At 46.0% G+C, this 16,440-nt stretch overlaps 1 protein-coding gene across 1 annotated transcript; it reads right to left on the bottom strand.

Moving 5' to 3' along the window:
* Positions 1–3,193: 3,193 nt before the first annotated feature.
* LOC146187937 (uncharacterized) lies at positions 3,194–15,420 on the bottom strand. Its single transcript, XM_084603568.1, has 4 exons — positions 14,961–15,420; positions 14,694–14,878; positions 14,309–14,545; positions 3,194–3,570 (listed from the first exon to the last, which is right to left on the bottom strand). Exons 1-4 carry the CDS (start codon positions 15,188–15,190, stop codon positions 3,242–3,244), a joined length of 981 nt encoding a protein of 326 aa, XP_084459694.1. The 5' UTR covers positions 15,191–15,420; the 3' UTR covers positions 3,194–3,241.
* Between the last annotated feature and the right edge of the window lie 1,020 nt (positions 15,421–16,440).

The raw sequence follows: 16,440 nt of genomic DNA on the forward strand, positions 1-16,440 counted from the left end.
TTCGCAGCAAATGTCAGGGTCGTCCGCTTCTTCGCGTTTGCAGCCATCACAACACCGACCACGCCGTGACAGGCCTAGGCCACCTAGGCTGCCTAGGCCACACACGATAACGACTGGCGCAGCACAAGTGGCGGCGCCGAGACGCGGTTAGTCGTTGACAAACCAGGCTAGCCACCCTAGCCCGGCCAAGCCGCCGCGTGCATACGCCGCTACGTTCAAATGGCGCCCTCGACGCGACCGATGTATGCAGCGATCGTGCGCAGCAGTCGGGAACGCCCATCGCGCCGCCTCTATCTTCGAGGGCGTTGAGGGAAAGCTCGCCTCCTGTCAACAGAGTGCACATGGTTTGGGGTGGCGGAGTTCGATTTATCCATTTGGCAACCAACGCCGTTCGAAATAAAAAATTAAAAATGCATGCGATTTTCCGCGTGATATAGAAAGTGTTCGATATAATCAATAATTCGATATATCCGTGTTCGATATATCGAGGTTCGACTGTACCATGATATTCTAAGTCATTACAGATTAGAAAGCCTGACACTGGCTCGAGCAGACAAAATTCTAAGCAGAAAAGAAGAGGTTATATGGAGAAAGTTGCAGGCAGGGGTTTTTCCCAACCCACTCACACTAAGCAAATGGCATCCAGCCATACAGGACCGGCAGCGTAAACACTGTAACGAAATTGCAGGTATGATACACACGGCGTGCACATGCTCTAGGTACAACAAACCAGACAGGAATTTGGAGTCCCGGGAGGCTTTAATGATCAGCCAGAACAAAGACGTCCAAAAGACAATCATCTGGCCCTGGACACCATTGAATCCCAAGGGATTCCAGCCTGCTGAAAGGGGAGGAAGATTCCTTGATAGGTGTAAAAAAGTTATTCATTAAGTATTTGACCTGGGGCTCGTAAGAATAGTATCGGATACCGAGGGCTATGATGCCATCCTTTCCACCGTTCTTCTCAAGGTTGTGAAGACGGAGTCTGCTACTTGTACCTGACCGTCGTTCGCCACAGCCAGGCTCGCAGCAGGTTTGATGCGGTAACTTGTTGCATCCGTGTATAATGTGTGCTGCATCCGGTGGAGCGATTGCCGGCAGAATAAGCAAGGCTAATCCCACCTGTAGCATACAACTTAACTCCATGTATAATGCAAATTGGTTATTTCCTAAAAAATGCTGGAACGACTGTACTGGGGCAGACTTCAAATATTGGTGCATGTTCTTTGGAACAGGAGCCACTTGAATCCTCGCTCTCAACAAGGGGTTCAGTGCTACAAATCTAATGGTAAAGGGCTGCTGGATGTCTGATTCCCGTAAGGCCCGTCCAGTGCATGTGCTTTGTAGTCTAGTGTCCTACCCACTGTGCTTCATTAATTCTTCCACCGAATTCATCAGCTGGGCTATACCCACTGCAGGGTGAAGGCCTCTCCCATTTTCCTCCAATTAACTCAGTTCTGTGCTAGCTGCATTCACTTGACACCTGCAAATTTCTTATTCTCATCCACCCACCTAATTCTCTGCCTCCCTCTGTTATGCTTACCTCCTGTAGGAATCCGAATGGTTACTCTTAGAGACCATCGGCTATCCTCTTTTCGAACTACATGACCTGTCCATGCCCGTTTTATCTAATTTCGACTAGAATGTCTGTAACTTGAGTTATTTCTCTGACCCACTCAGCAAGCTTCCTCTTTTAACTTACACCTATCATTTTCCGTTCACTGGCCCACTGCATTGTCCTTAAGTAGGACCCTTTTCATTAACCTCCCTGTTTCAGTCCCATAGGTCAGCACCGGTAGGATGCTCATACACTTTCCTCTTGAGAGAGAGAGAGAAGGCAGAGAGGTTAACCAGGAAAGCTTCTGGTTTGCTACCCTGCACTGGGGAAGGGGAATGAGGAGTTTAAAGGAGAAAGATAGAAGAGAGTGATAGGAAAGGTAAGGCGGCGAGGATCACAGTCACAGTTTCTCAATCAAGTTTGTGTCTCTCATAAAACACATAAACGCTTTGAAGGCTTTGCCATTAGATGCCTTCTGTGGCCATGGGCCGAGGATTCCTCTTGAGTGATACCGGTAAGCTGCTATTGTAATGTTTGAGTGCCTTCCAAACGTGCTCCATCCCAACGTTATTCTCATAGAATTATTTCCCTTTCGTGGTTTGCATCTGCGGTCACTACCTGTCCTAAGTAGACATACTCATCTACCATTTCCAACGCTTCGCTACCTATGTTAGTCTTCTGTGCCTTTTCCAGGCTGTTCAGAATTAGTCTTCTGCATATTAATCTTTAGGCCTACCTTTCTGCCTCTCCCGTATAGATAATTTATCATTAGTTGCAGTTGGTCCCGAGTTATGAATGCAATATTATGAGCAAATCGCAGATTACTGAGATAATCTCCATCGACCCTGATTGCTCCCTATCCATGCCTTTGAATACACTCTCTAATCAAGATAGATTTAGAGAATGGTGTAAATAGCCACCTGTTTGGTTTTCACAACATTAAACAGAAAAGGGAAAGTGAGAATTTCCAGCGCAGTAAATATAAACATGACAGTGGCTTAGAACTAGTTACAACATAGGTGTCATTCCTACTCTCATGTAAGATCGGGAAGCCATAAATCTTGGTCCCAAGAAAATTTGTTCAAGTGCTGTTGAAGGAAACAACAAAGATTTCTTGCACTATTTGCAGGGCTCATTTGTGCCCCAAATGAGCTCTCCGGCCTACCACAGAAGTCTAGTCAGACTACAACTGGTGCAGCTAGTTTGCACAGCCCCAACACTGTAAATGCACGGGCTCTGGAGTCAGATGTGCACGGTGCCTATACTCACTTATGAAGTTGTAACAATCATTTGGCAAACTGAAGCCAAAGTGTGTCGTTGAAGAAATTCAATTCTAAATTATTCATTGAGCAAAAGCAAATTCATGCAGTGGCCCATATCTACTAATGTTTTACATTTGTGCCAAAGCGAGAATACACTAAAAGATTCGGTGTCTCTACTCTATTGAGGACGCTGAAGCATCTTCCAAATGTTTTCGCATCAATGTTCATACTACAAAAAGTCATTAGCCTAAATCTCCCAGGTGAAATGGGTAGTAGTAATGATTAAAAATAACTTTATCTTCCATAACCTTTTGTAAAGTTGTTTATTCTTAAAATGAGCCGTATTAGATAATATAGCAGAGCTGGTTCATGCTGGAGATCTCAATTTCCCGTTTCTTGTTGGTTTTATTTTTTTTTTGCACTACAGTTTATCTATTTTTGAAAGCAGGCACTCCACAATATTCATCACTGCTTGTTGTTGGGATGCAGCACGACGGCGTTCTTCGGCAAGCTCCTGTCGCAGTTCCTCTTGCATCTTGAGCTGTGCAGCATGTTTCTCTGCTTTGCGGCTTAATTCTGCCTCCTTTAAACGCACCTCTATGAGGGTTCGCTCCCTTTCCCATGACAGGCGACTTTCCTCAAGTTCCAAACGTCTCAATTCAACCATAACATCTTTTTCTTTCATCAGCATCTCATGCCTCATCCTCTTCTCAAGAAACTCGCAGTCAACGGAGTCTTGCTTCCTTTTCCCTGAAGTGGACAATCCACAACACCAGTTAAGCATGCAACAATGCAAACTGCATCACAGGAACTTCATGCACATGAACTAAAGTTTACTACAGGTGGAACACTTGTGTCCCGCTGTGGTGGCTCGGTGGTTAGGGTGCTCAACTGCTGGACCGAACAACATGGGACCAAATGTGCAATGCAAGTGCACACTAAATGCTCCCAGGTGGTCGAAATTATTCCGCAGTCCACCATTACAGCACCTCTCTCTTTCACTACCACCTTCTTACCTGGCCACTTTTCTGAAGAAAAAAGCAAGGTGCTCATGTGCTGTGCGACATATGTCAGTGGATGTTAAAGAAAACCCCGGGCCGTCGAAATTCCCAGAGCCTCCATCACAGCGTCCCTCATAGCCAGAGTCACTTTTGGTCAATGAAGCCAAAAATCAGATGGAACTGTGATTAGCATAGCTGTTAGAAATGAGCAACCCTTTGCATGTGAAGCGGAATGCATCATAAGCCAGCCTCAACACTGGAGAAAAGAGGTCTGAAGAATGGGTCTGCTCATATTACTGTTATAGTAAACTCTCACTTCAATGAACTTCAACAGACCCAATGTGACAGTTCGCTTAACTGAATATTCACGAGAATATGTAAGAGCATAGGACGTAGCATGAGATAAAATTGTGAATGCAATGTTATGGAGTGGGGAGAAAGGGGGGGGGGGGGGGGGGGGGGGTGCGGCTAAACGTCGCTCTCTTAATGCAGAACTCTGTGCACACCTATGCAAGCAAGACTAACGGTTTTATTTGACCATGTTAAGTAGTGCACTAAAAAATATGAGCACAGTACATCCGTTGTGCTACTCATGCAAGACAAGAAATTTCAGTCATGAACTAGCTAAGTTTAGCATGTTTATGCAGGTAGAGAAAATGTTCATCAGAGGGATGGTCAGACATAAAGAGAATAGAATGCAAATGAAGAGAGCCATTCTAATGCCTCTGTCACATGAACAAATTTAATGTCATTCGTATTGAATGACATTAACATAGCACCTAATGACATTACTGCCCTGCTACACGAGAAAATTTAATGTCATTAGGTTCGAATGACATTCATCGAATGAGTTTGAGGAACTCATTCGCATTCGATTGCGAACCGAATGTGTACTCTTGACACCAGATATGCAGCAGAAACAAGTAACGCAGAACATATTCTGTGCACAGTGAAATTAAAAAAATTATATTTCTAGAGTTTTGTTTTAAAACCTGTTAATTTAGGTGTAAAATTATTCACATTGCAGGCTCTCGCGGAACGGCATTACTCTCGGTAACAGCAGTGGTGCAGTCATGGCTGCGACTCATGATCATTTTGGGCTCTTTGTTCCTTGGTGGCCGCATCTCCACGTATTTATCTCGGAATTATTTATAGTTGTGACTGAGCTTCTCACAGTTTGGACGTCAATTACATGCTCTACGTGTCTCCGTGCGACTCCACACTGTGTATTCGTGCTCCACTGTATTCAGCCATATTGTTTGTTTACATCACGGTGGAAGAAAAAGAGGTGCTCCAATGGCGCGACCATGCTGCAGCGAGCGAGCGGCCGCTTAGTGTGACCGGAAGAGAGGGCCGCCGCCAGGGGCAGCACATGTTCTGAGGGCCATCCTCTTCGCCATTTCTGCTGGCATGCCTATGGAGCACCGGCGTGCACGCTGATAATTTCCTACTTTAAGCAGCATTAAAAGGCCTCAACCCTTAGATATTTCTTTTCCGATATTTGCACCCCGACTTCTGTGTAGGTAGAAACTTTTGTAACACTGACTAAACAACTTCATTTCCAAGCAAACAGAGATACGTCGTCTGCTCTAGCAGACGACACGCTGTGCTCGCTGCTCTGGAGCGCACACCGGGCGTGCTTCTAGCGGATTGTTGCCTTGTCTGGCCAATTAAAGAGCAGCTTCATGACCGGTGAAATGCCTCTTGGGTAGCTGTTCAACGCATGTGCAATAGAGCTTCGCTATTCTATCTGCCTCTTGTTCGCACGGAAACCAGACGCCGATAACATGGTGGTGAAGGAAGCAAGATCAAAGCGCCGTCGAGGAGGTTTGAGCGCCCGCTTCACCCTCACAGGTGCGACAGCCGTTGCCACATGAGAAACTGCGCTGCGCCAGATGGTATCAGAACGAACGTGGCGCTCCAGTGGCAAAGCGAAGTATCAAACACAAAGAAAAGCAAAGCTATCTGTAGCTGGATGCACGTGCCTATCTCAGATGACGGCATCCACACGGTCAGACTGTGTTTTTTGCCGCGCGTTCGATATGCAGTTCACATTTCATGCCGGCACGCATAGCCTGGACTCAATGAAAGAACCAAAGAAACTGTGCACAGGAAAGAAGGTAATGTGCGTCGTCGAATGATAAAAATATTTACAGCCAAGAAACACTGTTTTAATGAGGCAGTTCTCCATGACCTTCACAATTTCTTTGATTCACTAATAATACTTGGAATATGTTGCTTGCTCATTGAACTTTATCCTATTTTTGTGCAATCCATGTTTTGGTTAAGGTAAAATTTGAAAAACATCTCTATGCTGGCCGATGCCACAAGCGCATCAGGAACGCCATGCGTACAAATATCTGAATCATTCACTATGGTGTCTGCCAGCTAATTTGCAACGTGGAGACATAAATGACTAAGTGCAATATTCTGCCACAGTTGAAAAATAGTTTGCGATTCACAAATGTCGTAGAACCTTCAAGCCTGCGTCGTGCACTGAGGCTTGCGCAAGGGAGTTATTGGAGTGGCCGTAATTACCAGCACAACGAAATTATGCAATATGTTTGCAATGAATTTAAAAGCTGAAGTAAAGGAGAATAGGCAGACGTTTTAGAGATATACAAAAAATTACTTGTCTTCAGAAATTTTCACTGTTCGCTGTTTTCTTGAAATTAATGCGATCATACGTCTGTATTGAAACATTACATAAATATAAGCTTTCGCAGTTTGATAGATAAATATGCTGAGAACATAGCGTGGAAGTATTGCCGCTCTACCACAAGCTTTTCTTGAGACAAAGGACTGCAAAATAGACACAATTTCACTTCCTGGGCCGATTTCGCCTCACCGCGGTGGTGCACTGGTTAAGATGCCCGACTACTCTGCCCGAGTACCAGGGCTCGATCCCGACCACTGGCGGCTGCGTTTCGATGGAGGCGAAAAGAAGAGGCATCTATGTGCTGTGCGGTGTCAGTGCACGTTAAAGATCCCCGAGTGGTTGAAATTACTCCTTAGCCTTCTCCTTCCGCTTTCACTCTCACCTTCCTCCCTTCCCCTAAGGCGCGGGTCAGGTGTCGACAGAGCATTTGTGACAGACACTGTGCCTTTCCTTACTGTGAATCAATTATTATACTTTAAAAATATTATAAAAACAGACCAGGTGTTTCATACAAATTTGGTGGGAAGAAGTAGCTGGAACCGCTATGCGGCCCCCTCTCCTTTATTGTTCATGCAAATAAAAAAAAACCAACACTTCCCAAAAAGCAAAATAAATTGAGTACAAACAAACACTAGCATATTTTTAGTGAGACCATTTTTAGCTACCTAACTTTATTATACTTTCTATAATCAATAACAAAAGTTCTCAAAAACAGCAGAAAACATAACCGCGTCCCACTCCACTCCTTCGTTATTAATTTCCAGTGCCCCGAAACAAAAAATTGGCAGCAACACCAATTGCAGATATCTTTTTCCAGTCATCAGTCAACAATATACCAAATTATAAAATCAATCCTTTTTATAATTTGGTATACTGGTAAGGTATGGTTTGGTATATTTGGTAAGGCCGACCATCCTTTGTTTGATCTTGCATGGAATTTTCAAATTGCGCTGTAATGCTCGACACGCACATGTGCATGGTAATAAAAAGAAATGCGAGCAAAGGCACGCCTACGGGTTCCGCTGTTTAAATTTCTTGCATGTTTACATTTTGTTGCAGCAAAAGCCTTCTACAATTGTCTGTAATGCAATAAATCAGGACATTAGCGTGATTTTGTTATCAGCTGGAAAAAAGAATGGCGAGAAGTGATTCAAACATCGGAGTATGCGAACGGAACTGTTTTCGTTTTTTTTTTTATTTCGGAGCGACAGTACCTGAAATTTTGCACATATGTTGGCAGCTGCGAAGGCTCACATGGTCGTCGTGTACTCCGAATGATTTTTACACGCCGCTCACAGGAGTGCTTTCAGAAAATATTCTATTACTCGTGTTTGTCGTAAACCGCAAAGCTGCATATCAGTTAAGAAAACATTCATGCAACTCCGAGTCGAATTATAACCCAGAAAATTGGCAGGAATATAAAGGTGCATACCTTCAACCAAAAAAACATTGTTCCAAGCTGGCGAACGCCCCTATGTGCCAATATCAAGCGCCCGTCCCAGGCGCGCCCATAGAAACGCAAGCGAAACGAGCGACGAGATAGACCCCCAGTACCGGTGCTGCCCCTGGCGGCCGCGTCATGCGTAAAAGTCACACTAAGCGGTCGCTTCTCGCGGCGGCGCCGGAGCACCTCTCTTTCTTCCACCGTGATTTACATTTATCGAATTTGCGGGTGACTCGATACTTGGCTTGGATTTTTATGGCTGAAGTGCTACAACACAGCCAAAAGTAATGTTCGCTTGAATTATCGCACAGAAATGTTTTGATCAGCGTTAAAATGTTACACAGTGATTTCAAACGTCTTTTATGTACACTGATGTTCCTTAAAGGCCCACTGTCCACCCTCCGGTGGAAAATATTTTCTTCCCTGGTGACTGAGACTTCGCCCCTAGAACGCAAGTCCGCAAAATGTTTTTGAAAAGAGTAACTAATAACGCAGTTACAGCCACCACAATCACCCGATTCTGTCATGCTTCTCTCCTTCCGTTCCCTCGCAAAGGTTTTTCACTCTCCTGCCCGAGGTCGTCTAGCCAGTCTAGCCTCCGCAAGACATATTCCCCTTCCTCCTCCGCGTTTGGCGGAAGGTGGGGCGTGGCACTCCGCGAGCGTGAAAAAAAAAAAAAAGAAAACGGCCGAGGGAGCGCGCGCCGCTGGATTCAGTCTGGCTGTGGCGAGGGAAAAGCGCGCAGCGAGCAGTAGACACCCATCCTTCTCCCGTCAGTCAGCGAGACGGACCAATGGACGTCGTTCGCGGTACGTACGTCATTACTGTGGCCCGTCGGGCCAGCGGAGGAAACGGAGAAGCTGGCTTCCCAAAGGAGGGCATGAGAGAGCTTTGAATTGTATTTTCGATGCTTTGCGGCGCGCGTGTCACTGTAGCATTTTGCACAGACTATCTCCGGTACCTGATCGAAACACTGGGCTCCCTTGCTTAAAAGGGCCTTCCCTGGACAGTGACCCTTTAAGTGCAGTATTTTTTTATAGCTGATCGTAATTGCTACCATTTGCGAATGACATTATATTTTACCGTGTAGCACCAAAAGAAACCGAATGACATTCGATGCATCGAATGACATTCAATTTGAATGACATTAAATCTGCTTGTGTGACGAAGGTATCAGTCATGTCCGGCTCATGTGAAATGAAATATTCTAAGTTGATGCGCAGATGATTCCAGCTGTAATAAGTTTCCTTAACTCCCTTTCACACTGATGATATTTTCGCCTTGGAGAAGATGGGTGCTATTCCTTTGGAATGAGCTGCACTGATCCATTAGCGAATAAAATAACTATGCTCTTTCAAGCAAGGCGAAAGAAACCGGCACATTGGGAAAGCCTTCGAAAACTATTCTTTTCCCCCTTTTCCAGCATGGCCTAAAAGTTTGCCAGCAGTTAATCTAGAGCACAAACTATGTGCTTAAGACCTAGTTATGCTGCAGACCATCTTCCCCATGCACAAATGTTTTCAGAAATCAGTATATATTTGCTTATATTTGCTATCGAATGGGAACGAACTGCGGCAGGTACAACAGATGTACATGTGAAGGTTTACTTACAGCAAGGCAGAAATCATAAACAATGTTTTCCTTTTAAAAGGCGTGTAATAATATAGCGACTTCCAAGCAATTGATCAAAGTGTCACTTTTGTGACACAGCCAAGTGGTGTAAGGATGGTCCTTTTAATTTTTCTTTCGCATCGAGCAGAGAATGCTAGCTCCCTATTCTTGACTGAGATTTGGGGAGGAAATATAAACTGACCTTGCACACAAGCTGCATTCATAGCACACATCCCCCAGTAACTGAAAAGCACTGTATCCTGCCTGATGTAACAATGTTTGCTGCAAGACAGCTACAGTCATGTTACTATACAGCCGTCAAACAGTGTTTATGGTGAAATATCATACGGTTGTGCCTGTGGAATCAACAATGCAACAATTTGTTTAAAATCAGCTCTTTTTAGGGCTCTTCAATTGGCTTGCACTGTCAAGTTCTGAAAAGTGCTGCAGCAGTGCCTAACGGTCAAGTGAGTGCCCAGTGACAGTTCCAACATGAGTGCGACGGCAGCTACCAAAACGAGTAAGCAAGTGTAGTACTCAGTAACCTAGCAGACGCCAATTAATGTGCGCGCAGCACATGGCAATGTATCACTTGCATAACAATGACCACTATGGCCAATTTCGAAGCTGCCATAGAACTACTGCACTCGAAAAGTGACAATGACCATCGACAGTGATGTTGACTGTGACAAGTTCACCAACGTACGCGCGGCTGCACGATCGTTATATCAGTCTGTAAAGATGCCATTCATGTGCCTGGTTACTAGAGAATTAATGTTATTAGCCGTTGCCACGAGTATTTGTTTAAATCAGACTGCCTAGCGAGAACTGGTTCAGCGGTAATAAATCCAGGGTTCCGGTCGTCAGTTCACTGCTGCTGAAAAGACACAATGCCTCAATGCACGGTGTTACAAATGTCTGTACACTCTGTGGGCAACAAGTGTGATGTTGCAGAGCTGCTGTACACGGTATAGTGTGACTCTGCCGGGTCTTTCACTTCGTAATCACTTAGCACCTAAATAATGCTCGCATGGCAAAAATGACTAGATCGCAACTGCTTTCTGTTCACAGCTACCAGTCTCCTTAGGTCAAGACCAGTGCCAGAAAAAAAATGGTCTTGGCCTAGCGTCACATACGCCATACTGCACTTTCTTCTGCGCCTTCTCTGGAGTGAATGCATGATGAACAAGAACTCGTGCAGAATTAGTCCTGCACCATGACAGGGAAAATAGGGACCGGGAAAACGAGGACGGTGATGCTGCACTTCTTGACCTGGTGCAGCCAAATTGAAGAAACCATTTACCAACTGAGAATGCAGCAACATCCGAGCTGCAATCAGATTGCAGCTGTTGTCGCATGCGCGGCAGCAAGCTTATCCTGCAGCAGGTGCGCTTCTCGCCGCGAGCGGTTCTCCTGTTCCCCAATCACCTTATATAAGCCTGGCATTGACAAAAGCCAACAGTGCATTACTGAGGAGGATGCATTTGTCTCATTCTCATTTGGCATCATAGCTGGTATATTCTTGATCTGCATCTACTGCTCCTCACTGTCGTCCTACTTAAGCTATGTCCATAAATTATTTGAGAGTGCATATCTTAATCAACGTTACATTTAATTTTACCTCAGTCTACTGACACCTGAATATCCATATTCAGCTAACGAATCGATTCTGACAGGCTATAAGGTGCTACATTTTTACTAGCACTTTGAGTCTATACATTAATGAAATGCAGGCAGTGAAAGGTAATGGCTACGCCTTAAGGCTAGCCTACTGCATAGAAATCTAAGTTTGTATTTAACCCTTTCACTGTCACGAACGTACCGGTACATATTCGCGTTTCCTCCCCGCAGTGTCAATAACGTACCCGTACGTATTATATCTTGCGTTCAAATCTTCGCTCCTCACCGTAAAGCTACCACGCTTGGACTTGCTCCGCCATCTGTTGAATCTTTCTACAAGCTGATATGCTCGCTCCGCGCCGATATGACACATATATGGAAGAGTATAGTGCAACCGCACCCGCCCTTCTTTGCTCGTGGGAGGGGGCGTGGTCGCTCCATGACACTACTCTCTCGAGCGAGCGATCCTTTGGCGCGCGCGTGCGGTTATGGGTTCAAAGTTTGTTCTGCCATCTGCGGCAGGTTTGGAGGTTTTTATTTTTATTCTTTGTCACGCTTCCGCTACGGCGTGGCAAGTTCAGGGCCGCACGCGGTTGCCTCTCTCGGACTGACATATGACTCGATTGCTGCATTCGCTCTCTCCACGTGCCCTCGCTTGAGGACAGCTTGCCGTTAGCAGCAGCAGCACACGAGTGTTTTAGCCTCTTTCCATCTTTTTCTCTTTCGACTTATGCTCGTTCTCTGAAACCAAGCCGACACTGAGGGTGTGTCCCGGTCAGAAACAGCCGACAGTGAAAGGGTTAAACATTATGCATACATATCTAAATCTTATAATTCTGATAGAGTAAAAACATGTTCAACTAAACTCCTCAAGTAATTAATAATGGCACAGAATCCTGGTGATTTCAAAACGATTTGTTCTTGCAATGCTTATTGTGCATTGGTCGTTTTTTTTGCAGCATGTTTTAACAATGTGGACATTTTGCAGTTCGTGAAAGTGCTTGTGGTTGAAGTCAGCCTTGTACGAATTCGCCTTTTGCGGGAGGATGTGGCGCCATCATGCGGGAGCGGGCGAGAAACACATTGGACGGCAGTGTAGCAGACGACGCGAAAGCGCACGATACGAAATGGCCACGCCAACGCACGTACAAAGCAAAAGCTCCCCCCTTTTTTGGCCTCGAGGAGGAAAGTAGTGACAGTGATTGCAGTATATCATATTCACGCAGTATACAGCGTTTTCATTTCGTATTGTAAGAGCGTGTAGCGCGGACCGTGTTCGACGTGACAGAATGAGACGCTCTCAGCGTGCAGGTTCACGACAGACAGGAGAGCGCAGAGGCAGAGAGAGAGAGGGAGGATCTCAAAGGGCAAAGCAGCCAGGGGTCTGTTAATACTGCAGAGTTAGGTGGAATCGTCTCCTGTGACTTTCGAGCGGCGCATATGCGCGGGGTGTCTTGAGTTACTCAGCACAATGCGGTCACCGCGGCGCCGGCATGGTGCAATGGGCGTCGCTTCCTCATCGCGTCATCTACGAGCGTGCAGCTATAGGATTTCATCTACGAAGCTCGGCAGAGAGGCACTTATACACACCCCCTGAAAAGGGCATTGTCCCGGCCGGAATGCACACCTGCAGGAAACGCGCGGCATTTTTCTGGCAACGGATGATTCAGCGCTGTAGCCGGTTTCTGCCCTCAGGAATCAGAATGGATGTGGTCGCAGTAGTGAAAAGGTTCCTTGTGCACAGAGAATGGTCATTCTGTTGTGAAAGGATCCACAACCTGTCTGCCTCCGCCGCGATTTCTGCAGAATCAACGACATGGTGGCACATGTGCATCTCCTACATATCGGATGTGCATGTCGGTATAAAGTAAACACGCGCCGAACAAATGCTCATTGCGGCTATCACTGGTGGGTTACAGGCTTGGTGCAAACTCCGGTAGATACTTTTCATCCTGCACATCCACTCTGCAAGTGAATGAGCATGAACCCTCCAGGAGACTCGTTTGTACTGGGCGGTTTCCTTGCCGTTGCAAACGGTATGTATGCATCTAAAGGAAATATGCATGATGAAAAGTACCTACTGGAGTTTGCACCCAGCCTGTAACGCACCAGTGATAGCTGCAATGAGGATTTCTTTCGTGCGCGATTGCTTTAGTTGCGCCGGGGCCTGATGGCGATGTATTTTGTTGTTTCTTTTTTTTATGTGCGAAAGGGCTAGGTAGCTTAGATATCACAGGCGGCTGTGTGCGCTAGGCCATAATATTTAGCATGTTTTATTGTGACTGCCATCTGACTAACAAGAAAAAAGACGGCGTTTTAATGCACTGCCGTTCGCAAGCCTCATGACCAGCTCAACCACTCGGCTCACGAACGGCGGTGCATCACAACAAACGCCCAATCTTTTTTTTTCTTTTTAGTCAGGCAGTAGTCGTGATAAAACATGCTAAATATTACGGTCTAGCGTACACAGCCACCTGTGATATCTGCGCTACCCGGCCCCTTCGCACATAAAGAAAACAAATGACAAAATACATCGCCATCAGGCTCCGCCGTATATAAAGTAAACACGTGCCGAACAAATGCTCATTGCGGCTATCACTGGTGGGTTACAGGCTTGGTGCAAACTCCGGTAGATACTTTTCATCCTGCACATTTCTTTTAGATGCATACATACCTGTTACGAAGTGTTTTTCGCACAGTCGAGAGTACGGAGTCGGTTGCTAAGGTCGGCCATTCGCATCTTGACGCTTGGCGGCCCTAATTCAAGCTTCACGTTGATGTTGGTCGCGGCTCGCCGAAGGAAACCTGAAAAACCGCGTCTTACATCTCGGCACGCCTAGAGAGTGGCAACCGTATGCAGCAAATGTGGTTGGCATCACTTTGCCAAGCCTGTGACGGTCACCGTGCCGCCCGGTGCCGCCAGCCCCCGTGCACTGGCGGCGCCGAGGAACGCCGTCGACGCCGTCCAATGTGTTTCCATCGGTCGCCGCTACGACTTCGCGCATGCGCAGAAATCTCACGCAAAAGGCGGATTACCTTGCCGCTACTGATGCACTGACAATTCCAGTGTTGCAAAAGCCACGCACTGTTATTTTGCAATGCTGTTCGTTTATATACACGAAAAATGTGCTACCAGGTGTAGATCTCACTTACCATGCTGCAGCTCACTTTGGGTACTTGACTGCAAGGAACTGGCATCACAGCTTGTTTGTGGCTCACTCTCGTGAGCTGTAGCCGTAGGCTGCTGATCACTGCCCGCTTCAGCATTAGGTATGATGGTGCAAGGGGTAAACTGTTGTACAGACTGTCCCTCCTGTTGTAAACCCAGGCTGTTGCTGTCTTCCTCAATGATATACAGTTGTACCCGAGATTGCGATTCATCGTGGGTGCCTGCAATTGCGTCATGCGCGTGACAGAAACAATAAGATAGCGGCCTCGGCGGTGAAAAAAAAGCTAAACACACACAAACCTGTGGCGCCAAATAAATTTTACAGCAGTGCTCGTAACCGCTCCACGGGCGGCTTTTGGCCGCACTTACACAGTTCAGATGAGCTGTCGTCGGTCGTGCCTAATATAAAAGATTCCGAGACAGACTCCTGAGCCTGTGCCGCCGAGGAGGAGTTCAAGCGCCGAACATTTCTTATTTTGTACCCGCGATCCCTTACGACGTCGAGGACGTTTTGCAGGAGTTGCTGTCGCTCGTTGTATTGCTTCGCACTGCACCTGTGTGTCAACCAAAATCACAGTTTAAAAGTTTAGCGCCACACCTTTATATTACTGTTAATTTGCTATCGAAATGACTTACCTGTGCACTTTCATGCGATCTTGGGCTGCGAACTGGCTTATAATTAGCTCCGCTCGTTCGCGCACAGCACGTGCGGTGAATGTTTTCCCTGAAAACTCGCTCAGAGCCTTGGCGATCTCGTGCCACTTCCCATGGCTCGCAAATGGGTTACATTTGCGAACCTCGCGCAGAAGCTCGATGTCGTCCGTCATTGAAAAACGCGAGCGCTTGCCGGCGCCTATGATATCCATGATTTACATGTAGTTGGCGGGAACAAAGTAAACTAATAAGAAAAGAAACGGAAAAACACCAAAATATGACAGTCCGTGCCTTAAATCTCAATCCAAAGGTTTCAGAACAGCGGCGGCAGCGCAGTATCCCACCTGCACACGCAGCCCAAGCTGCTCACAACACAACACTCCAACTTCCAAGGCCTACCTAATTCTACCATGGCCTACCACGGCCGGTCTCGGGGGAGAGCGCGCGCTCTTTCTTACGGCCTTCTCAATCGCCACGGGAGCAATGGGAACGTTTCTCCTTGAGTTACGCTCTCCGCTGCCGCAAGGGGCGCGACCTGCTCACTGTTAGCTCCGCGTCTACTTCAGTGGCGGCGGGTGGCTTTTGCCTGGTTTCGCGCTGTCGCTCGGGTTTCGTGGTGAGTGCAGCCCCGAAATGAAAGAACACAGAAGATAGATGCTGTGCGGCATGTCGTCAAAGTACTACACACTTAAACCGAGTCTTTATATAAAAAACACTCGCTCAGAAAACGTTCAAGCATATGACTTACATAGGGGCATGGTAGCTACTTTTGGCCATTTTAATCCGAATTTTTCCCAACCCTGTACAAGAATAGGCATAGAAAAAAAAGCTCAATGAGCAGTGATCACATCGAAGCTTCTTCAAGGCTAACATAACAGCAACTCGTCTGCAACAGCAAAACCGTCTTTCAGTGCTAAATGCGAATTTATCCATGTAGCACCGAAGATGAAAACAATTTCAGAGAAATGTAATGTAAATTGCTTGCATGATATAAAGTATTAGCTATAACAGTCAAAATTAACGTTGTAGGGTTGAGTTTTAAATGGTATTATAATTCATGTACATTAGCAAATGTATTGTATTATAACAATATTTTAATTTTTCAAATAAATGTTGTTTAAATGAACTTTTACATGATATTAGGCTTATTAAGAAAACAATATCCACTACGGTGTCTCTCGAGTCGCTTTAAACCCCACAAACCAAACCAAAACAATATAAAATATGATTTGATATTCATGACACCATGCTGGAAGTGGTAAAAAGAGGCCAATAAATGACGCAGGTGATACTGGATGCAGTGGCTTACAAATCAGTTCGCCTGCTATACGAAAGTACAGCGCGTTGCACAATTAGAGGCGCGATGTAGAATGCTTCTCCCAGCTAAACCGTGGAATCCTCGCCGTTCAAATTTTGCACAGAAAGGGCATTTTGTCGCTAGTATTTTTGAATACCAAATTTG

This window comes from Amblyomma maculatum, chromosome 5, assembly GCF_055883805.1.
Source record: "Amblyomma maculatum isolate TAMU_Amacu chromosome 5, ASM5588380v1, whole genome shotgun sequence".
NCBI classification, from domain to species: domain Eukaryota; kingdom Metazoa; phylum Arthropoda; class Arachnida; order Ixodida; family Ixodidae; genus Amblyomma; species Amblyomma maculatum.